General features: G+C 39.6%; 1 protein-coding gene across 2 annotated transcripts in view; it reads right to left on the reverse strand.

Moving 5' to 3' along the window:
* Nucleotides 1–19,265, reverse strand: part of FANCI (FA complementation group I) — a 49,802-nt gene that overhangs the window by 944 nt on the left and 29,593 nt on the right. Inside the window, exons 19-35 of one of the 2 annotated variants that reach the window (XM_036734814.1) lie at nt 18,885–18,986; nt 17,724–17,891; nt 17,517–17,638; nt 16,908–17,072; nt 15,244–15,423; nt 14,755–14,921; nt 13,415–13,491; nt 11,333–11,449; nt 6,881–6,932; nt 6,222–6,349; nt 6,033–6,101; nt 5,771–5,864; nt 5,348–5,532; nt 2,068–2,121; nt 1,933–1,992; nt 1,252–1,326; nt 338–433 (exon numbers count right to left, since the gene is read on the reverse strand). In XM_036734814.1, coding sequence (XP_036590709.1) covers nt 338–433; nt 1,252–1,326; nt 1,933–1,992; nt 2,068–2,121; nt 5,348–5,532; nt 5,771–5,864; nt 6,033–6,101; nt 6,222–6,349; nt 6,881–6,932; nt 11,333–11,449; nt 13,415–13,491; nt 14,755–14,921; nt 15,244–15,423; nt 16,908–17,072; nt 17,517–17,638; nt 17,724–17,891; nt 18,885–18,986 — 1,911 coding nt within the window. The remainder of the gene's footprint in view (nt 1–337; nt 434–1,251; nt 1,327–1,932; nt 1,993–2,067; nt 2,122–5,347; nt 5,533–5,770; nt 5,865–6,032; nt 6,102–6,221; nt 6,350–6,880; nt 6,933–11,332; nt 11,450–13,414; nt 13,492–14,754; nt 14,922–15,243; nt 15,424–16,907; nt 17,073–17,516; nt 17,639–17,723; nt 17,892–18,884; nt 18,987–19,265) is intronic. The other variant, XM_036734815.1, reaches the window with a different exon arrangement.

Raw genomic sequence — 19,265 nt, forward strand, 5'->3', positions numbered from 1 at the left:
CCTCTGAAGCATCTTAAATCATGTTCTATGTATAGCATTATTGATCTTTCACTTCCTTCTTGTGAAGGATGGAGTCTTGGACCTAGATTCAAGAAGACCTGAGTTCAAATACAGCTTCAGACACTAATAGTTTGTGACTATGGGTGAGTGTGCACCTCTGCCTCAGTTCACTTATCTGTAAAATGGGTATAATACCTCCCAGGATTGTTGTGAGGATAAAATAATATTTGTCAAGCACTTTGCAAACCTTGAAAGGATTATATAAATGCTATAATCATCTGCCCAGTTTGTTTTAAATGTTGTTTTGTTTGAAATAAACACTCAGATTGTGAATTACCTTGGACTTCTTAGAAAGGTGGATGAGAAATTTCTCATATTGTTCAATGGCAAAGATCAGGTTAGGAATTGGTTTGGTCTCCCGAAGGACTCTCGCCTATAAGGGAAAGAGAAAACAAATATTAAAACCACATTTTCATGGCTTATGAGTCCTGTAGCCCATTATGAGTCTGTTATCATACAGGAATAGTGGGAGTTGATACTACCTCAGATACCAACTAAGCTTCTTTAACCAAGCGGAATTGTAAACCTTGTAGATGAGTTCAGGGTTCACCAAGCCATCCTAGGCCTAACATGTATCAAAGCGAATTTTTCAAAATACTACTCCAAAAGTGATTTGCTCTTGAAGAATGGGTTGTAGTAGGTGCACTTTATCATTTGAAAATGTCTCTGGTTATTTCCTATGGCTGTTAGAATTAAAGCTTCTTCAGTACTGGTGCTACCTTTTCCAGTTCCACAGATACATTTGCTTTACAGGGATTCCATATTCTTTAGGCTTCATGTGTAGTAGCAAATTATTGCATTTCTCCCTGACCAGCCTTCCCCAATGGTACAGGGCAAAGAGCCCTAGATTTGAAGTAAGGAGGCCTGTATTCAAATTGAACCTCTGATCTGAGGGCATATTATTTCTCTGTGTTTCCTCATCTAGATAATGCGAATGTTGGGAGAGAAGGCTGGAAGAGAGGATCTTTGATGGCCATTTTACACAGACCCACATATAGAGCTCATACCCCTTTGCCCTTTCTGCACAAAAATTAACACCTAAGTTTTTTGGCAAAAATTTTTAACCCCAAATTAAGATATTTCAATTGAACAAAAAGTCTCAATACAAGTTAGGTCTTTGCAAAATGCTTGAGTACTGAATGAACCAATGAATTGTGTCACACAGATTTAAAACTCATGGTATAAGCTCACCATGGCTGTGGTGACTGCAGCAGCTTTCTCCTTTTTCTTCTCTCCTGCAAAGCTTAGGCTTTCATTCTGGATGTTCTAAAGGAATTGAAAGCAAGAGGCCCATTAGGTTGTCCCTACAGGCCTCACCCCATGAGAATTCAGAGGTTGCAGAGAAAGGGCTCTCTATTCAACTGAACTGAGGAAAAAAGCCCACGTCTATTTGTTAGATCCATTTCATTAGCAGTGATGCTGTCCTCTGACAGGTAGTTCTGCCACCATATTTCTGTCCTCACTGCTCCTTTGTTCATATTCCCAATAGGCTTCTCATAGCAGTCTCAGGATTACCAAGTCCCCAATCCCAAGTGCATATTCATTTCCTGCCCCAAATACTAGACAGGAAATGCCTGGGTAAAAATTGTATGAATGCAGAGAAATGTCTATTTTCTTCAAAAGCTTCTAACCTAGAGTCTGTCTCTTCTGGGAGCTACTAGAATGCTCAGCAGTAGAATAGAGACTGTTTGCTGCAAACCTGGTAAAACATTTGGCTTCTATCAGTAGTAGCCTCTAACTTTCCTTCTGTGCACAGGGAAGAAATCCTTTTTGGATACTTCATACATTGTAGATCTCAACTCCATAGTCCCTACTCTGCTCTAGTACCTAGGAATCGATTAATTACTCAAAATTAATTTTTGTTCCTCTTACCTGCACATAAGAGATAAAGGCATAGCACTGGGGTGTCAGATGGGAGCCTGAGAGTTTAACCTGCAAAGCAGAAATATAATGATTGCATTACAAATAAAACCTCTCCTTTCCCTCCCTCCAGAAAGGCAAACATACCAGTTTTTCCATCCGGGTAGGAATTCCTCCTGAGCTACGGCAAACCTGGAGATACTGACAGAAAAGAAAATCTTGTTTCAGCTTTCCTTACCTAAGAGTAAAAGTCATTGTGGTGGAAGGAGGGTATGGGTTGAATCCTGACTATAGGCAAGTCACCAAGTCAGAAAACATTTATTAAGCACATACAGCCTGCTAGGCACTGCATTAAGTGCTGAGAATATAAACAAAAGCAAGATAAAAATGTTGCCCCTGCTCTGAATTAGCCTACATTCTAAATGTTCCCTGTCCCACTCCCTACCCCCACCCCAAACAAAGCCTAGGCCAGTACCTCCCAAATTGACCATAGATAGAACACCTGTAGTCTGCAAGGCTGTGTCCAGAGGCAAGAGCAGAGGGGGCCCCTAAGAAAATGCCAGGGGAGAGACCTTGAAAATCCCAGTAATGGTGTGGTAGCACTTGAACTGAGACAGTTCAGGCCCAGCAGCTCTGAGGTCCCTAACACTGTCCTGATATAGCAGAGAGGGCCCTAAATATATGGCACTCTGAACGTCAACGATTCAGAAGGGTGCTGAACATCAGGAGGTGGAGGTCAGCATGGAAACCCAGAGTGAGACCAAGCAGAGCCAAATAGTCTACCGAAAAGTGGGGTAGGGAGACAATCTTACCCCAATTCAAGAACTAAAGCTAGAAGAGAGATCAGTAATCAAAGAAAACATCAACCAGCATCAAACATTATTGCAAATTGATTCCCTAAAATTGCAATGAGAAACTCAAAGGAAAAAAAAACAGATTTTACCCAAGAAATCCACAAATACTTAGAAGGAACAAAGCAAGAGATAAATGAAATAAAAGCACTTCAGATAAAAAGTGGAAGAATAAGTTGCCTGGAAAAAAATTGGTAAGTAGTAAAAAGTTCTTATCTAAGAAATGGAATCCCTAAAAACCAGAACAGACCAAATACAGCATGAAACAGTAAAAATGAAAAAGAAAACTGGAGAAGATACAAGATATCTGATATCAAAAACAAATGACCTGGAAAACGAGTCAAGGATAGAAAATTTGAGTTGCTGGACTGCCTGAAAACCATGTTTACAAAACAAAAGCCTGGACACTATATTTAAAATAATCATAAATTGAAACTGCCAAGATCTACTAGAACCAGAGGGCAAAGTAAAGCTAGAAATAATTCACGGATCACCTCTTGAAAATAACCACCAAAGAAAATGTTCTAGCAATGTCACAGCCAATATCCAGAGCCTTCCACATCAAAGAAAAAATACTGGAAACATAAAGAAGCAGTTCAATTACAGTAAAGGTCACATGAAACACTGAAGCTTCTACTAAAATCCAGGGGAGCTCTTGGAATACAATATTTCAAAAAGCAAAACAGAAAGGCTTACAACCAAAAATATTTTACCTGGCAAAACTGAATATAATCCTAAAGGGAAAAAATGTACCTCAAGGGAATAGAGGACTTTCACACATCTCTGAATCAAAAACCAGAGCTGAGTGGGAATTCTGAAATACAAATACAAGAGTCAAGAGAAACCTAGAAAGGAAAATTTATCTGAGTAATTGGAAGAAGTTGTACAATGATGTATTTCTAACATGGTAATATGAGGAGAAGAAATAAGTATCCCTCCAGAACCTTATTATCTTTCAAGGATATCTTAAACAAGAAAAAGAGGTCCTGGGGGTAAATTGGTTCTCTTCCAAGAATCTGAAGAGGGGAAAGGGAAAGGAAGTTAAAAAAGTGGAAGGGAGGAAGAGGTGAGTAGAATTTGTTATTTCTCATAAGTGGAGTGCATAAGAATATACAAACGGAGGAAGAGATGAGGGGGAATGGGAATCAGAGGAACTCCCCTCTTATCTGAAACAGAGAATTGGACACATTTTGCAGTAGAAATACATCAAACTCAACAAGGACATAAGTAGGGATGAGGAAGGAAAGGTCACAAGTAACATTTAACTCAACAGGGAAACAGAAGGGAGAGGGGAGAAGGAGGAATTAAAGGAAGGGTAGATGAAGAAATTATTCCAAAATTAACGGAGAATGTACAAAAATATTTATCGCTTTTTGAAGTAGCAAAGAACGTAATATTTGAGAGTATACCCATAAAGTTGGAAATATTTTAACTTGTTAAGTGAACAAGTTATGGTATATGAATGGAATGGAACACTACTGTGCTTTAAGAAATGATGGAATGGGTGGTTTCAGAAAAATCTGGGAAGACTTAAATTAACTGATAGTGAACAGAACTCGGAGAACAATTTATACAATGACAACAATATGATAAAGACAAACAACTTTGAAAGAATTAAGGTATCTGATCAGCATAGTGATCAACCATGAAACTAGAGGACTAATGATGAACTATGCCACCCACCTTATGAAAAAAAAGGTGAAAGACACAGTGCTGGGTGAGATACATTTATTTTGGACATTAAAGTTGGTTTTGTTTGACTAATACATTTGTAAGCAGAGGTTTTGTTGCTTTTTCATTTTTAATGGGAGGAGTAGTTTGGGAGGTGGGAGAGAAGAGGGATTTTTGCTGATTGAAAAAAATGCACAGAGGCAAACAAAAAATTCAGAAAGAAGCACAGACAAGCAGTACAGTTTTGAAAGTAATGTGTAAAGTTTATACTTTTTTTTAAAAAAGCAAGTAGTGTGAAATAGAAATAGATTCATAGTTATAGATATGTCTTCTTTTTGTATTCTGCTGTGTTTGGAAATGCTTCTTTTTTGGTGTTTAAATTGAGAAGAAAAAAGATTCTCCATTTAGTATTTAAAGCCCGTCAGAATCTGGCTCTAACCCATCCTTTCAGGCTGATTACACATTATTCCCTTTCACACACTATATGCTCCAGCCAAACTGGCCTACTTGCTGTTTCACCTACATGACCTGTCATCTCCCAACTCTGTGCATTTGAACTCAAGTCCTTCTGCCTCTGCAGAAGTCAGGAGACTTGGGTTCTAATGCTAGAATCATTACTCACTAGTGGCATGACCTTGGGCAAGTCACTTAACCACTCCAAGCTTCCGTTTCCTCATCTGAAAACATGGGGATATATCTGCTTATCTAACTGGGCTGGGCTGTTAGGTAATGCTGGAGAGCCCTGTCCCAAGTAAGACCAAACCAATGACTACTGTAAGACCTTGGAACAAGGCCAACCTGGTTTGTTGAAGTTTTATCATGTGAATTTGGAAGTGGACTCTATTGTTCTGGGCTGGTAGCCATGGTAGAACAAACTTAGCATAACTTCTCTATTAATTACTCACATATTTAACAAGGGCTGTAAGTATGGTGTAGATTTTGCTGAGGTTCCTTAGCAGGCTGTCCACACAGCTGCCTGATGGGAGTGCTGTCTGCACCAGCTCATGGAAAGCTGTGAGCAGAGTCCCAAGCTGCAGGATAGCTGCCTTCTCGAGGGCCTGGTTTAGTGAGACTTCCTGAGAAGCCTCCTCTGAAAGGAGAAAACATCAGCAAATGTAAACGCAACATAGCTTTAGTAGAGTTAAAAATTAAGAGCGATGTACTCAAAGCCCTTCTACTTTAGCATGAGTCTAGTGAAAATAAGTTTGTAGTTTACCAGCAATAAATACCACACCGACATAAAGTTATACTAATTCTACTTCAAAAATTCCCCTTCTAGTCTCAGTTCCAAACTATTTTCACGTACCTTCATGTGAATGAGCCCTTACCTGACGGTGTCTCATGGCCAAGATATCCCTTAAGCTTGGTGATCAGCCAGTCTACGTCTTCTAAGACCTTTTCAGCCTGACTGAGAACCTGTAACTACAAAAGAAAAAGTGACTTGGTGATGTGGTGTGTAGTCCGCAGCTGAGACAGGGAACTTGGAGGCATGGGAGCCAGGCCCATGGGTTTCAACTACTCTAATTTGTTCTTGGTTACTTCTAGTATGCAGTGAATGATAATCCACATAACTGTGGTAGCAACGCTTACACAAACGGTGGGAGCTGCGGTTCTTAGGTTCACCATTGCGAAGTGGTTTGGTTTTTCTACCTCTATATCCTGGGGAAGAGGAAAGAGTAAGAGTCATCAGCACAGAGGATATCTTTTTAGATCAGAAAAGACTCTTGGCTCCCAGGCTTCCAACCTCAGGCCTGGAGCATTCAGAACACTCTGTAGTACCTGGTCTAGATCTCCAAGCTGCCCATGGATATCTTGGGACAGGTCACGTAGTAGGCTAACAGGACTCTTGCACAGAACATGGAGGCTGAAGAGCAGGTTCATCAGGCCCTTGCAAAATGAGGCATCCTCTAAGAAATGAAAGGAAATAGGAATCAATGATCAAGTTACAGGCCAGTAAGCCCATTTTGGCCTATTCCAAGAAAAGTAGGGAAACAACTAAACAGAGCTGGTCAGATCACACTGGTCCAGGGGTGGGGAACCTACGGTGAGGCCACATGTGGCCCTCTAGGTCCTCAAGTGCAGCCCTTTGACTGAATCCAAACTTCACAGAATAAATCCCCTTAATAAAAGGATTTGTTCTGTAAACCTGTCCAAAGGCCACACCCAATGACCTAGACAGCTACAGGTGGCCTTGCTGCAGGTTCCCTACCCCAGTTGTAGTCTGTCCTACCATACTCTAGCCCAAAACAAACTTGTTTTAACTATCTGTACATCTCTCTTAAGCCAGATAAGAGAAGGCAGTTATCTACTATAATGATAGAACAAAGTCACCAAACCAACAGAGGACTAGTATAGTCCTAGCATCAAAGAATATTTGTTTTACTAAATGCTATTTGATGACAATGGCTTATATATGGCATAAAGAGAAAAGCACATACCCAGACTGTTTTCCTTGCACATCTTGACTGTCCAGGAGAGCATCTGAATAAGCTGTACCAAAGTAGAAGGATCATCACTCATATGTTAGTGACACAAAAAAATGGGTTCCAAGTACTGTCAAAAATAAACGGCCACTGGGCATTTATTTCCAACTCTAAGCAAATGATTTGCCAATAACTTGGGTACAAATCCATTACAATTTTGCTCTAGTATCCCCATGAAATTAATTCAAAAGTCTGCAATCAAGGACTTCTTTCAGAATGATTTTGTGCTTGACTTAGATTCAAGACCTGCCATCCTGTCAGGGATTAAAATTTACTGATCTTCCTGCCGTCTCCTAATAGGAGTTATTAAATTTACATATGTGATGAATGCTAGTACCAGGTTCTGTGGGGAATAGTTTCCCATTGTACCCTAGCTGCACTGATTTTGTTCATGGAAAATATTTTCCATTTCATGTAATCAAAACTATCTGGGGGGGAGGGGGCAGAAAGGGAAAGGATATGAAACAGCAACAACAAAAATCTGTTAAGCACATTTAAAAAAAAAGTAATTACCAAATTCATCACAGTATTTCCAAAACTGTTGTGCGTGTCTGTCTGCCTCTGAGCTCGTAGATGAATTTTTAAATAATGCATTGATTTCCCCCCAGCATTCTTATTATCCCCCGTCTCCATTCCACAGTTCCCCCTCCAAAGCCTTCTCTTCTAACAAGTAAAACTGGTTAACAACAACAACAAAACAGAATCCATACACTGGCCGTGTCTGAAAATCTGTGTCTCCTTCTGCAGCTCTAGTTTATCGCCTTTGGCAAGAGGTCTTCTTGAATCGTGGTTGGTCGTTACGTTGATCAAAGTTTAGTCTTCTAAAGTTTTTTTTCCTTTAAATGTTATAGTCATTGTATAAATTGTTCTTCTTGCATCGTTTCATAGAAGTCTTCCTAGATATCTCCGAATCCATCCTTTGTTGTCATTTCTTCTGACATAATATTCCACTACATTTATAATTTTTTTCAGCTCTTCTCAAGTAGCTTAGCAACCCTTTAGTTTCTAGTTCTTTGCCACAAAATGTAGTATTGCTATAAATATTTTTGTACGTATGGGTCCTCTCCCTCTATGATCTTTTTGGGGTACAGGCCTAGTATTGGCATCAGTGGGTCAAAAAATACAGAAAGTTTAATGTCTTTTTTTGGATAGCTCCAAAGTGTTTTCTATGAGAATGGCTACAACAATTTATGTACATTAGGATACTTGTTCTCCCACATTCCCTCCAACAACTGTCATTTTTCTTTTTTGTCATCTTTGCCAATATGATGGGTGTGAGGTAGAACTTCACCATTTTAATTTACATTTCCCTTAATATTAGTGATTTAGAACATTTTAAAATATGATTTTTGATAGCTTGTACTGCTTCTTTTGAGAAATACTGGTCCATATTCTCTGAAAACTTATCTATTGGGGAATGGCTCTCGTTTTCGTGTGTGTGTGTGTGTGTGTGTGTGTGTGTGTGTGTGTGTGTGTAAAATTTCCCCATGTCTTAGATATTAGACCTTCTACTGCAAAGATTTTTTTCTCAGTGAACTCCCTTCTAATTCTTATGTCTTGAGCGATGTAAGAACAGAAGAGAACTTTGTTCAGTGATCTTCTGATTGTTAATCTCAAGTGGTCCATAAAACGGGGAGAAGTATACTTGCCAAAAGTGTCTGCCACTGTCATGGAGGATATCCATCAAAAGCCCAAAAGAAAGGGATTCTCTACAGCTAAATTCTTGTAAAATCCTCTCTGGATCCTACTACGCCTTCAACCTATCATCCTTTATCTCCACTCCATTTCTCAGTCAAACTCTTAGAAGAAACCAGCCACCACAAGAGTTGGTTCTTAACTTTTAGGTGTGGGAAACCTATGGACCCCTTCTCTGAATGAGCTTTTAAAATGTACAAAATGAAACATCTAGGATTAGAAATGAAACCAGTTACCTTGAAATGCAGTTATCAAAATGTTAAAAACAATTTTTTTGGAGGGAGGAGGGCAGAGCAATTGCCCAAGGTCACACAGCTAGTAAGTGTGTCAAATGTCTGAGGCTGAATTTGAACTCAGGTCCTCCTGACTCCAGGGCCGGTGCTCTACTCACTGTGCCACCTAGCTGCCCTAAAATGTTAAACTTTTTTTAAAGGTCACAGATCCCAAGTTAAGAACCACTGTTTTATACTCATTGCCATGACTACTTCTTCTCTGCCCCTTCTCAGTCCTTTGCTGTCTGGCTTCCATCATCCATATCACAGTCTCTAACTCTGAGTGTACCCCAGGGCTCTGTCTGGGGCCCTCTTTTCTTCTCTGTCTCTGCCTCCCTATTTCTGGAAGCTGTGCCCCTATTCATGCAGCCCAAGATTGTATTAGTTTTGGCTGCTATTCCATGCTGCTGACATGTAGTGACCTTGTAGTCACAAAATTTTTTCCATAACAAGTGCTATCTAACCATGCCTTCCCTATCTTATATTTGATTTTTTTGTACCCAAGTACAAGTCTTTACATTTATCCTTACTGAATCTTGTCTTACTGGATTCAGCCCAATACTCTAGGTAGGAAACCTGCGGCCTCAAGGCCACAGGTTCGCCACTCCTGCCTGAGCCTGTCGAGATCCTTTTGGATCCTGACTCTCATCCCGTGGATTGGTTACTCCTCTCAGCTTTGTGTCATCTGAAAATGTGAGCAAAGTCAAGGAGAAGAAGAGAAGCAGCATTTCTTAAGCACCTATGTGCAGGCACTATGTAAAGTACTTTACAAATATTATTTAATTTGATGAGCATAGTATCTACGCCTTTATCCAAGTTAGTGATAAAAATGTTAAAAAGCACAAGGCCAAATACAGATCACTAGGATACTCCACTGATGATACCAGGCAAATACATGCTTATCAGTGTTTGTTAGGTATGCTCCAGCTCTGGCTTGGGGGCCTGTCATTCTATATTTTAAGCCAGGGTCCAGAAATCCAAATCCCATTCTCAAATTTTTTTTTTAGTTCCAAGTATATAATGGTTCTTTTTCTTTTCCTATGTGACACTCTTCCATTTTCCATCTTCCTGACACAGATCAGATTTCCTCTTTGCTTCTTCAGATCTTTTCTCATGGAGAGATGGTCCTCTCGTATATTCACCTTCTCTTTTAGGAAGGAGACTAGCCTGCACTTTGAACACAGATAGCAGTTATTTGGCCATGGCAGAAATACGAACATCACACCTTTCATGCAAGTCACGACAAAATTCACCCTGCTTTCTTGACAGAGCCTCGGGTTCCCAAACTGCTTATAGGTTTTAAATAGCTTATATCCTTAGCATTTCATTAACATATTTACACCCTTTAAAAAAATTATCTTTTGTAAAAGATAATTTGCTCTTTTATCAGCTTTTAACAACTTAGTCTGGTCTTCTTTTAACAATATTTTTACATGCCTTTCTTACCTGACCAATCACCTTATTTACGAGTCCCTTTTCCTCAGATCCCTCTCCTCCATACTTCCTTCAGCTACAGTTGTTGGTATTCAACAATTCTCCAAGTTCTACATTCTTCCTTCCCCAAATTCAATCTCTAACCTTCTTCCTAAGTGCAAAGCCCTCTAAATTGCCCCAAAATTCCTTCTCTTTCACATTCAAGTCCTTTTCCTCCTTCAGTCCTTTTTACCTCATGAGCATTTCTTTCAGAAGCCAGAAATCACTACACAGTCTTTCTACAAGGCCCAGGCTGACCTGAAGTGCCTCCAACTCCCTGTTATCGTCAAGTGAAGGAAAGTCCCTGAAGGACACAGCATCCTCGGATCTGGTAAGAACCTCCTCCCTCCTCATTTCTGTGTTTTCCAAGTAGAATGTCCCTCAATGAAAGAGGCCAAGAAAACAAAGACATTTCTGGTTCTCTCAGCTGCAGCAACATACAGATCCGTCTTTGCCAGCACCCGCTTCTCCTCTATGGCTCCGAGCACTCCTGCTTGATGCTGCTCCTCTCTCAGCCTGGTGGCAAAGACTCCTGTAGAATGCTCTGGTCATCTTCCTGCCAGTCTGTAATATTATTCACACTGACTCCAGGAGGAGGGCCATGGTAAAGAAGAGCCCAGTTGACCATGGAGTATCAGAAACCTTTGTAAGTCTAGAGTTGGAAGAGACTTTACAAAATCATCTAGTTAAACTCCACTATTTTATAGAAGAGGAAACAGACCAGTCATACTAGTTCAAGGTCACAGAGGTATTAAGTAGCAAAGCCAGAACGCTTTCACATACACAGCTTGGCAGGACAACTGGTTGAGACAGCATGCAGCTTATATTAATGGAAGTTAACTCTAAGGCAGAAGCAAATATAGGTAGTTTACAATATGCTAAAACAGGATATCTGATTATTTTCATGATGAAAAATTATCTTTTCTGAGGAAAGCAAACCTGAGAATTCAAAGTTTAGTGCCAGTACCTGAGGGGAGGAGGGATCCAGCAGCTTGGACAAACTGGAAAGAATAGTAACTAACAGGAGGGCCTCTTTGCCATTGAAGTCATCATCTTGGCTGCTGAGCAAATTCACTAGAGATCTCTGTGCGAACAAAGTTCACAGGATTATTAACAAATATGTCTATCTTGTAGAGACAGAGAGAGAGCAATCCTAGAGCTTTGATTTCACTGGTACAAGCTCCTGGAGGAGGAAACAGCCACCTCTCCCAATGCAGACAGGCCCTTTCTCTCCAACTCGGTCTCAGAATACTGCTTAGAATGATGAGAGGTTAATGATTTGCCCAGGTTCATACAACCAATGTGTGTCAAAGGTAGGACTTGAACCCAGGCCTTCCTGGTTCCAAAGCCAAGTCTATCTACTGTGCCACAGTGTCCTTCCTACCTGGTACAAGGGAGAAATAATTTAGTCAGAGATTTCTGTGGCAGGGTGAGAAATGATTAAAAGCAAATGAAGTTTTGATAAGTTTCAACATCCCAGAAATATAATGCTTATGTGAGGTATAAACAACAAAATGTTTTAGGAAATTCTAGTCTGGGACTAAGACATAGTTTTCCACACCTAAGCGGTAACCGATGTGATAGAGATACTTTAACCATCCTATGGATTCAAAGGAAAGGGACACTACTCAGATCCTAATAGGTAAATAATTTTAGTTTAAAGAAAGAATGATAGTCCCTATACTTCTTCTTTGTGTGATTGAAGCTTCCAGGCAGTCAGGCGACACAGCGCACAAGGTACTAGGCTTGGAGCTAGGAAGCCTTCAGTTCGAGTCTGTCTCAGACTTGTGTGACCTTGGAAAAGTCACTTACCTTCTCTGTAGTTCACTTTCTTCATCTATAAAATAAAGAAGCTGGACCTGATGTCCTACTATGTGGCAGGCACTGTGTTAATGTGCTGGGCACACAAAATGAGGCAAAAAGTCCCTGCCCTCAAGGAGCTCACAATCTAATGGGGGAAGACAAGACAGAATGAAGCTGAAAAAGGAGGGGTGGAGGTTATCCTGTCCTGTATGATGACCGGGAGAGAAATGATCTGGAAAGAGATTCAGACTGGGGTAGGAGGGGGCTAGGTTATAAAGGGCTTTGAATGTCAAATAGAGAATTGTGTATCTGCTCCTGCAGGCAATAGGAAGCCGCTGGAATTTACTGAGTGGGGGGTGGGAGATGGGTTGACATGATCAGACTTACACTTTAGGAAAACCACGTTAGTAAAATGGCTGAACGGAGAATGGATTGGAGTGAGGACAGACCTGAAGCAAGCAGGCCCACCAGCAGGCTACTGCAGTAACCAAGGCATGAGGACGTGATGAGGGCCTGCACCCTGGGCACTGCAGTGTCAGAGGAGAGAAGGGTATTTAGGAAATGTTTCAAAGGTGAAATTGACCGGACTTGGTAACAGCTGGGACATGGGGTGAGGGACAGTGAGGGATAACTCCAAGGGTGTGAATCTGAGGTTCCAGAAGGATGGTGTTGCCCTCTATTGTAATAGGGAACATAAATAGGTGGAGGTTGGAGGTGAAAGTTTTGGGGAAAAGATAATGCATTGTTGTGGACAAACTGACTTTAAGAGGTCTATTAGACATCTAGTTCGAGAGGTCTGAAAGGCATGTGGGGATGCAAGATAAGAGATCATCAGAGAAAGTGGGGCAGGAGAGGTAGATTTAAGAATCTTCTGCGTAAAGAAGGTAATTAAATCCATGGGAGGTGATGAGATTACTGAGTGAAGTAGTACAGAAGGTGAAGAGGGAGGGCTCAGGACAGAACCCTGAGGGACACCAAGACACTCAGTATAATTGCATTTCCTGTCTTAAGAGATGTGTTCTGTTGCTCATTCTGTGATGTAGAGAAAAAAAATTCTGGCCTTTTTCGTCAAGAAAAGAAAACACATACCACGGTTCCCCTTCTTGTCAGCTGCTTCTGCTGTGGACTCCCATCTCTCCTCCCAAGAACCACTTTCAGTGCTTGAGCCAAATCAATTCACTAACATTACTGCAGCAACTGATCATTTTTTAACCAAACTGAAGATGACCTACCCAAAGCTGCTCACCTGAAACTGCCTAATCTGGAAAGTTGCTCTCTGGGTGATAGTAACATCTCCTCCTCCTTCATCTTCATTGGTGATATCTAGGAAAGGAAACTAAATGTTTTGATATGGATTCACTTTTTTTTTCCTATTAGACAAAATAGGTCTACTTTTGACATCAAGCAGGGTTCACTGGCAGATTTAAAAGATTAATTTCCACCACCTCTACCCCTCAACCCACAGCACCTCCAGACTTCAAGCTATATTGTAAAGCAGTAATCATCCAAACCATTGAGTAGTAGTTAAAAAACAGAAATGTAGATTAGTGGAGCAGACTAAACAAAAAGGAATCAAAAATTACTAGCTCAATAACCCTGGGCGAAACAAATCTGAAAATACAAATTACCCAGGCCAGGGTCCTGTATGTAGAGAACTGCTTGGAAATCTGGAAAGCAGGCCAGCAAAAATTAAGTTATGTCTTTCACCAATAAGCATAAAATGGATGTACTGCTTTAAATATTAATGGTCATACCATTAAAAACTAGGAGAGAGAATAAGAGCAGGTACGGGATGAATACTTAACTAAAAAGGTGATTACAAAAGTGATTTTAAAAAATCATTTCAATTACACAAAATTCAAAAGTTTTTCCATAAACAAAATTAATGCAATGAAGATAAGAAGGAAAATAGCTGACCAGGGGAAAATCTTTATATCAGATATATCTGATAAGGGTCTGATATGTAAGATACTTTAAGACCAAATGCCATTAGCTTTCAGATGAAGAAATCAAAGCTTTCTATAGTCATATGAAAAAATGCTCTAAATCCCTATTGATTAGAAAAATGCAAATCGAAATAACTCTGAGGTACCACCTCATACCTATAAGACCCCCAAATGGGGTCACGAAGAGTTGGGCATGACTGAAAAAAGAGATAGAAGGAGGTACCTCCCCACCTTCTTTGCAAGGGTTGGGGTGGGGGGCCACTATGGTTATAGAACACTGGACATGTCAGGTTTTTTCAATGTTAGGTAGTATGTTTTTCTCTTTTTCATTCTGTGAGATGTCTTTCTAAGAATGGGAGGGATGTAGGTGATAAAAAAAAACAGCTATCAGTAACAATTTTACAAAAATTATCTCATACATCCTGCAGGCTTTTAAAAAAACCATACTAAATTTTTCTATGACTGTTCCTAATTATATGCAGCTTAGTTAATGCAGCTTAACAACCACTAGATGTCACTCCTTAGCAAATCAGAACCATCCTCAGCAGCTCAAGATGTTGTTTTCTAAGGTTGCAAGCAAAAGGCCAGCAGTAAAGAGAAGTTGGGTCCAAGCCTATTTCTTCACATTTCAAGTACCTACCAAGAGCCTTAAGGAACTGATGGGTCTTGGAAGGAAAGAACTGTTGCACTGTGTGGAAGATCCTCTGCAAGGCCTCTAAGCACAGGAGGGAGATGGTCTTGCCCTTCTCCTTCTTTCCTGACTCCTCCACAGCAGTGGGAATTGAAGTATACCTCCACAGCAGGACCCTGCAGAGAAGATTATGTGCACGTATGCCCGCTGATACAGATGACAGTGGCACAGGCATAAAGGCTTCTCCTATCACAGCCAGGTTCTATGTTCACATTCTCTTCTCCCTTCTCCCCTCCTGTGCCCTAGCCCCAGTAAAAAAAAATATCAACCTCTTGAGAGCAGGCATTGTTTCTTTCTGGTTTTTGTGTCCCTAGCACAGGGCCCTACTCATAGCAGGTACTTATTGAATGCTTTTTGAACTGAATCAAAACCTTTTTAGTCTCAGGCCCTTTTCCATAAAAGATTGAAAGCAAGGGTTCAGAGGGATCAGTGACTCACCGAGTGATTTCACAGAGGTTCTGGAAAATCCTGTCCAGATTCTGACCATCAGGACCGTCCACTTGTCCTGTCTCCTCTAGCTGCTGCACTTTCTGGAGGGCAACACTCACAGCATATCGCATGAACTCATTGCTGGACCGCAGGACAGATAAACTTTCTTCGTGGCCTTGGGAACTATCTCTAAAGTAGAAAAAAAGAAGCATCTTGTTGACATTTAAAACATTTCTCTAGCACTGGGATCACCTAGATTCTTAACTTTAAAAACCATTGGGAAAAAAGAAAAGAAAAATAATTGGGCTGATGATTGGGGAGTTGCCAGATTGTGATACACAAATGTAATGAATATTATTGCTAAAGAACAGATATTTCTTGAATATGAGTAATTCTAAGAAATAAGGGAACATTTCTATGAAGTGAAGAAAAAAGAACTAAAACAACGTACACAAGGACAGCTATACAAATGACAATTTTTAATGCCAACAAAACTCAGATTGAATACAATTGACACTAGTATTAATTTATTAAAATTAAACACGCACTATTTTAACCAAAGGGAAACTTTTTAAAAAAGGTGTAAAGTTATTAATTAGGAAAACTACTTCAGTGTAGGGTTACATGTACTATTAATTACAACCATTCTTTCATGATGTTTTGCAGATTTATTTGCTTAACTTTGGGGGACTGTGCTTTGTTGCGCGTTAGCTCTGAGTTTGTTGAAGTTCATGTGCCATATCAAAGCAAAATTAATCAATTAAAGAAAAAAAAATAGTTGGACTGTCAGGAAGATCTGGACATTGTTGAGGATGGCCTGTGAGATCAGTGCTCCATCTTGTAGCTCAGGATCTATGATTTCTCAAGTCACCTCCACTCTCTTGTACTAACAGCCTTACCTTCCCTATACTCCTCACTTTGCCCTTTTAATTCATTTGCTCTTTAAATTTAGTCTTGATCTGCTTTCTGGTGCTTTTATCTGCTATGCATTTTGTCATACTTTTCTTTCTTCTCTTGTTATAAACTCATATCACTTGAGTTGTTTTTCCAATAGCATTTGCATTATAGAATGTCAGTAGCAGATGGGTTTTTAGAAGTCATTTGGTGAAACACCTTTATTTTATAGGTGAGAAGGAACTGAGGACCTTAGAGGATTAAAGGCAAAGATGAGATCTGAACTTGGGTCTCTTGACTCTTAGAGACTAAAATTTTTTTTCCGCTTAACCAGTTCTTTTTCTATTATATAACTTCTTCTGACTATGGTGTTGGCTGGAATTCATCCCTACATCATCCCTCATATGTTTTTATCTTCCTGAGATATCTCAATTCAACAGCTATTATTTCATTAGGGTTTATTTGGTATTGTCTTCCACAAAGTAAATGGTTTTGTGACCGAGTTGCACACACAATGAATAAGAAATGTGGGAAATTGACAGAGACATTGGTGTTGATTTGGGTCATATTAGTGAATCTAAGCATGAGCAGGAGAGCTCCTCCTCCACAGAGCTATGAGCTTATTAAGAAATCCTGTTGCTTCATACAAGCTGACATACTCGCAAAAATTACACTGCTCTTCTGGGGGATTTCAGGCAAATTCACAGAATTTAGAACCTATCGGAAAACAAATTAACACCCAACAACTTTCCCAGACGATAACGTTGAGAGACCTTTACCTGAATAGAGCCACAAGCAGAGTAGACACAAATTTCATGGACAGGAAACTACGAACTGTTTTATTCGCCATTGTAGACTTGCCTTTCCCAGCTTTCTCCTTGAGGATATCAGAGAGTCTGCTGTAACACTTAAATAGGCTCAGAACCTCCTCAAACTTATTTTTACTGTGGGAAGGGAAAAAGCAGTAATGGTAATCATTAAACTACTGTGTCTGTACTCATATGATCATAGGATAAGACCAATGATACTAGTTTTCATCTTCATTAGACAGCATAATCACCCACAAGTCATACAAATCTGTCTGGAACACTATCAATATAAACTAAAATGTCTCCATTAAAATCAAAGGAAGCTCTTGAATTCAGGGCTTGTTACCAGGTTACAAGGGGAAAACTACATTTACGTACCCATTCGGCACACTCCATAACTCTATGATATAAAGAACTAAAGTGAAAATTTTTAGATTGTGAACCTATCAAAAAAGGATACATTCTGTGGTCTACAGAGTGAGTGCTGTTGATAAGAGTTCAACTGAAACCAAAAATTAAGATCCTTATTTACCAACATACCCTATTAACAATAAATGGATAAGCATAGTTGTTCTTTACCTGAAATTGCCTATATTGAAATTATATTCGATCAGGACCTCACACACTCCCATTACTAGGAGAGCATAGATATTATTCTTGATGCCAACACTAGTGGCCTGAGAAAAATCTGCTGATTTATCCTGAAAGACAAAATTGAACAAATTAATAAATTGTTAAATATTTCCATTACCCAAGTCATAGCACTCCTGAAGAAACATCAATTACCAACTCAAAGTCTTCTAGCTCACTCTTGATCATACGACTGGTAATTGACTCCAACATATCTTCTAAGTCTTGCTGGAATCCTTCTTCCTCCTCTTCCTCTTCCTCTGAGGGCATCACTTTATTCCTGTACCATGCCAAACAATGCTGGATACAGCACAACAGGTGAGCCTGAAGGAGAAGAAAAAAAACCATTCAGTCTGATTTCTTGGTGTTACTTAATTAGGTTTATGTCTACAAAGCAAATTATTTATTAGCATCCACACCTAAAAGGGTGTCAAAATAATGTGAATTATTGTAATTTTAAACAAACATATTTAAATAGACAGCAGCATGGTGTTTCTATTCTATCCAGTGTTAGAATCCAAAGCCTATGATTTCAGTCATTATATGAGTACAAGGAAACCACGGTACAACATTAAATGTCCTTTGTGGCTTCCTACAAATATCACTGGTACATGACCTCTCCCTTAGTCCCCAGAGGTATAGGTTTCATTCTATGGACACAGATTTAGGCCAAGATATATCTTGAAAAGATCAATACTAGGAAGCTGGTTCCAGATTCAGGACAACTTGTGGTGCATTGGAAAAGGTTGTCAATATGCAGTAAGATGACAAGTAGATATGTCTTTTGGTGGGCTCTAGAAAACTTCTGGAGGGTTTATTTCAATTTTCATCTTGACTTCTCATTTCTATGGACAGGATTAGCACCTGGGAAAGCTAGGATAAGAGTACATACGTAAAACCAACCTTTGGAGGCAGGAAGAACACCAGAAGCAAGAACAAATATGACCTAGGAGTGCTAGAGTGAGACTTTGGTAGGAAAATGAGTCCTTGGTGGATGGACGAGCCTAGGCTCAATAATGAAAACAATGGTGGCAAAAAGTAATAAAGAAGAATGTTAAGACAAACAATCAATGCAATAACTGTGATTCCAGAGGGCTGGTGAGGAAGTATGTTACCCACCTCCTGACAGAAAAGTGAGGGATTCAAAATGCAGAATGAGACATATTTTAAGACAGGACCAATGCAGGAATCTGTCACTGTCACTGCATATTTTTTTTAACCAGGGTTTTATTTTGCTTTTTAATTTGGAGGGGAGACATAAAAGGGAGAAAAAAATTCATATTTGTTAATTGAAAAAAAAAGTCATAAAGATCTTACCAGAGGTTCCTGAAGAAAGATCTGATCTCCCTGGGCCAGAATACATGCTTCTAGTTTCAACGGAGGTAGTAGGTCTTGTTTTGGTTCATAATATTGTTTTAACTGCGTAGCAGAAATACAAAGATATTGTGACTTACATCTGTTCATTAAATTTATGATGGTCAAGCTAATGGTAATACGGGTGTTTAACATCATCTAATGACAATGATATTAAGAAACACTGTTAAATTTTCAGATATATATGGAATCAGGTTGGTTGTTATATAAAATCAATTTAAAAAGCTCTGGTTCTTTTAGAGGATTAAGATCTTTAACAAGTGAGACAGAAAATATATGGGTATCCAAAGGCATTCTAATATTTTGATTTTTTTTGCCAATTTC

Source organism: Trichosurus vulpecula, chromosome 8, assembly GCF_011100635.1.
Source record: "Trichosurus vulpecula isolate mTriVul1 chromosome 8, mTriVul1.pri, whole genome shotgun sequence".
Classification (NCBI taxonomy): Eukaryota; Metazoa; Chordata; class Mammalia; order Diprotodontia; family Phalangeridae; genus Trichosurus; species Trichosurus vulpecula.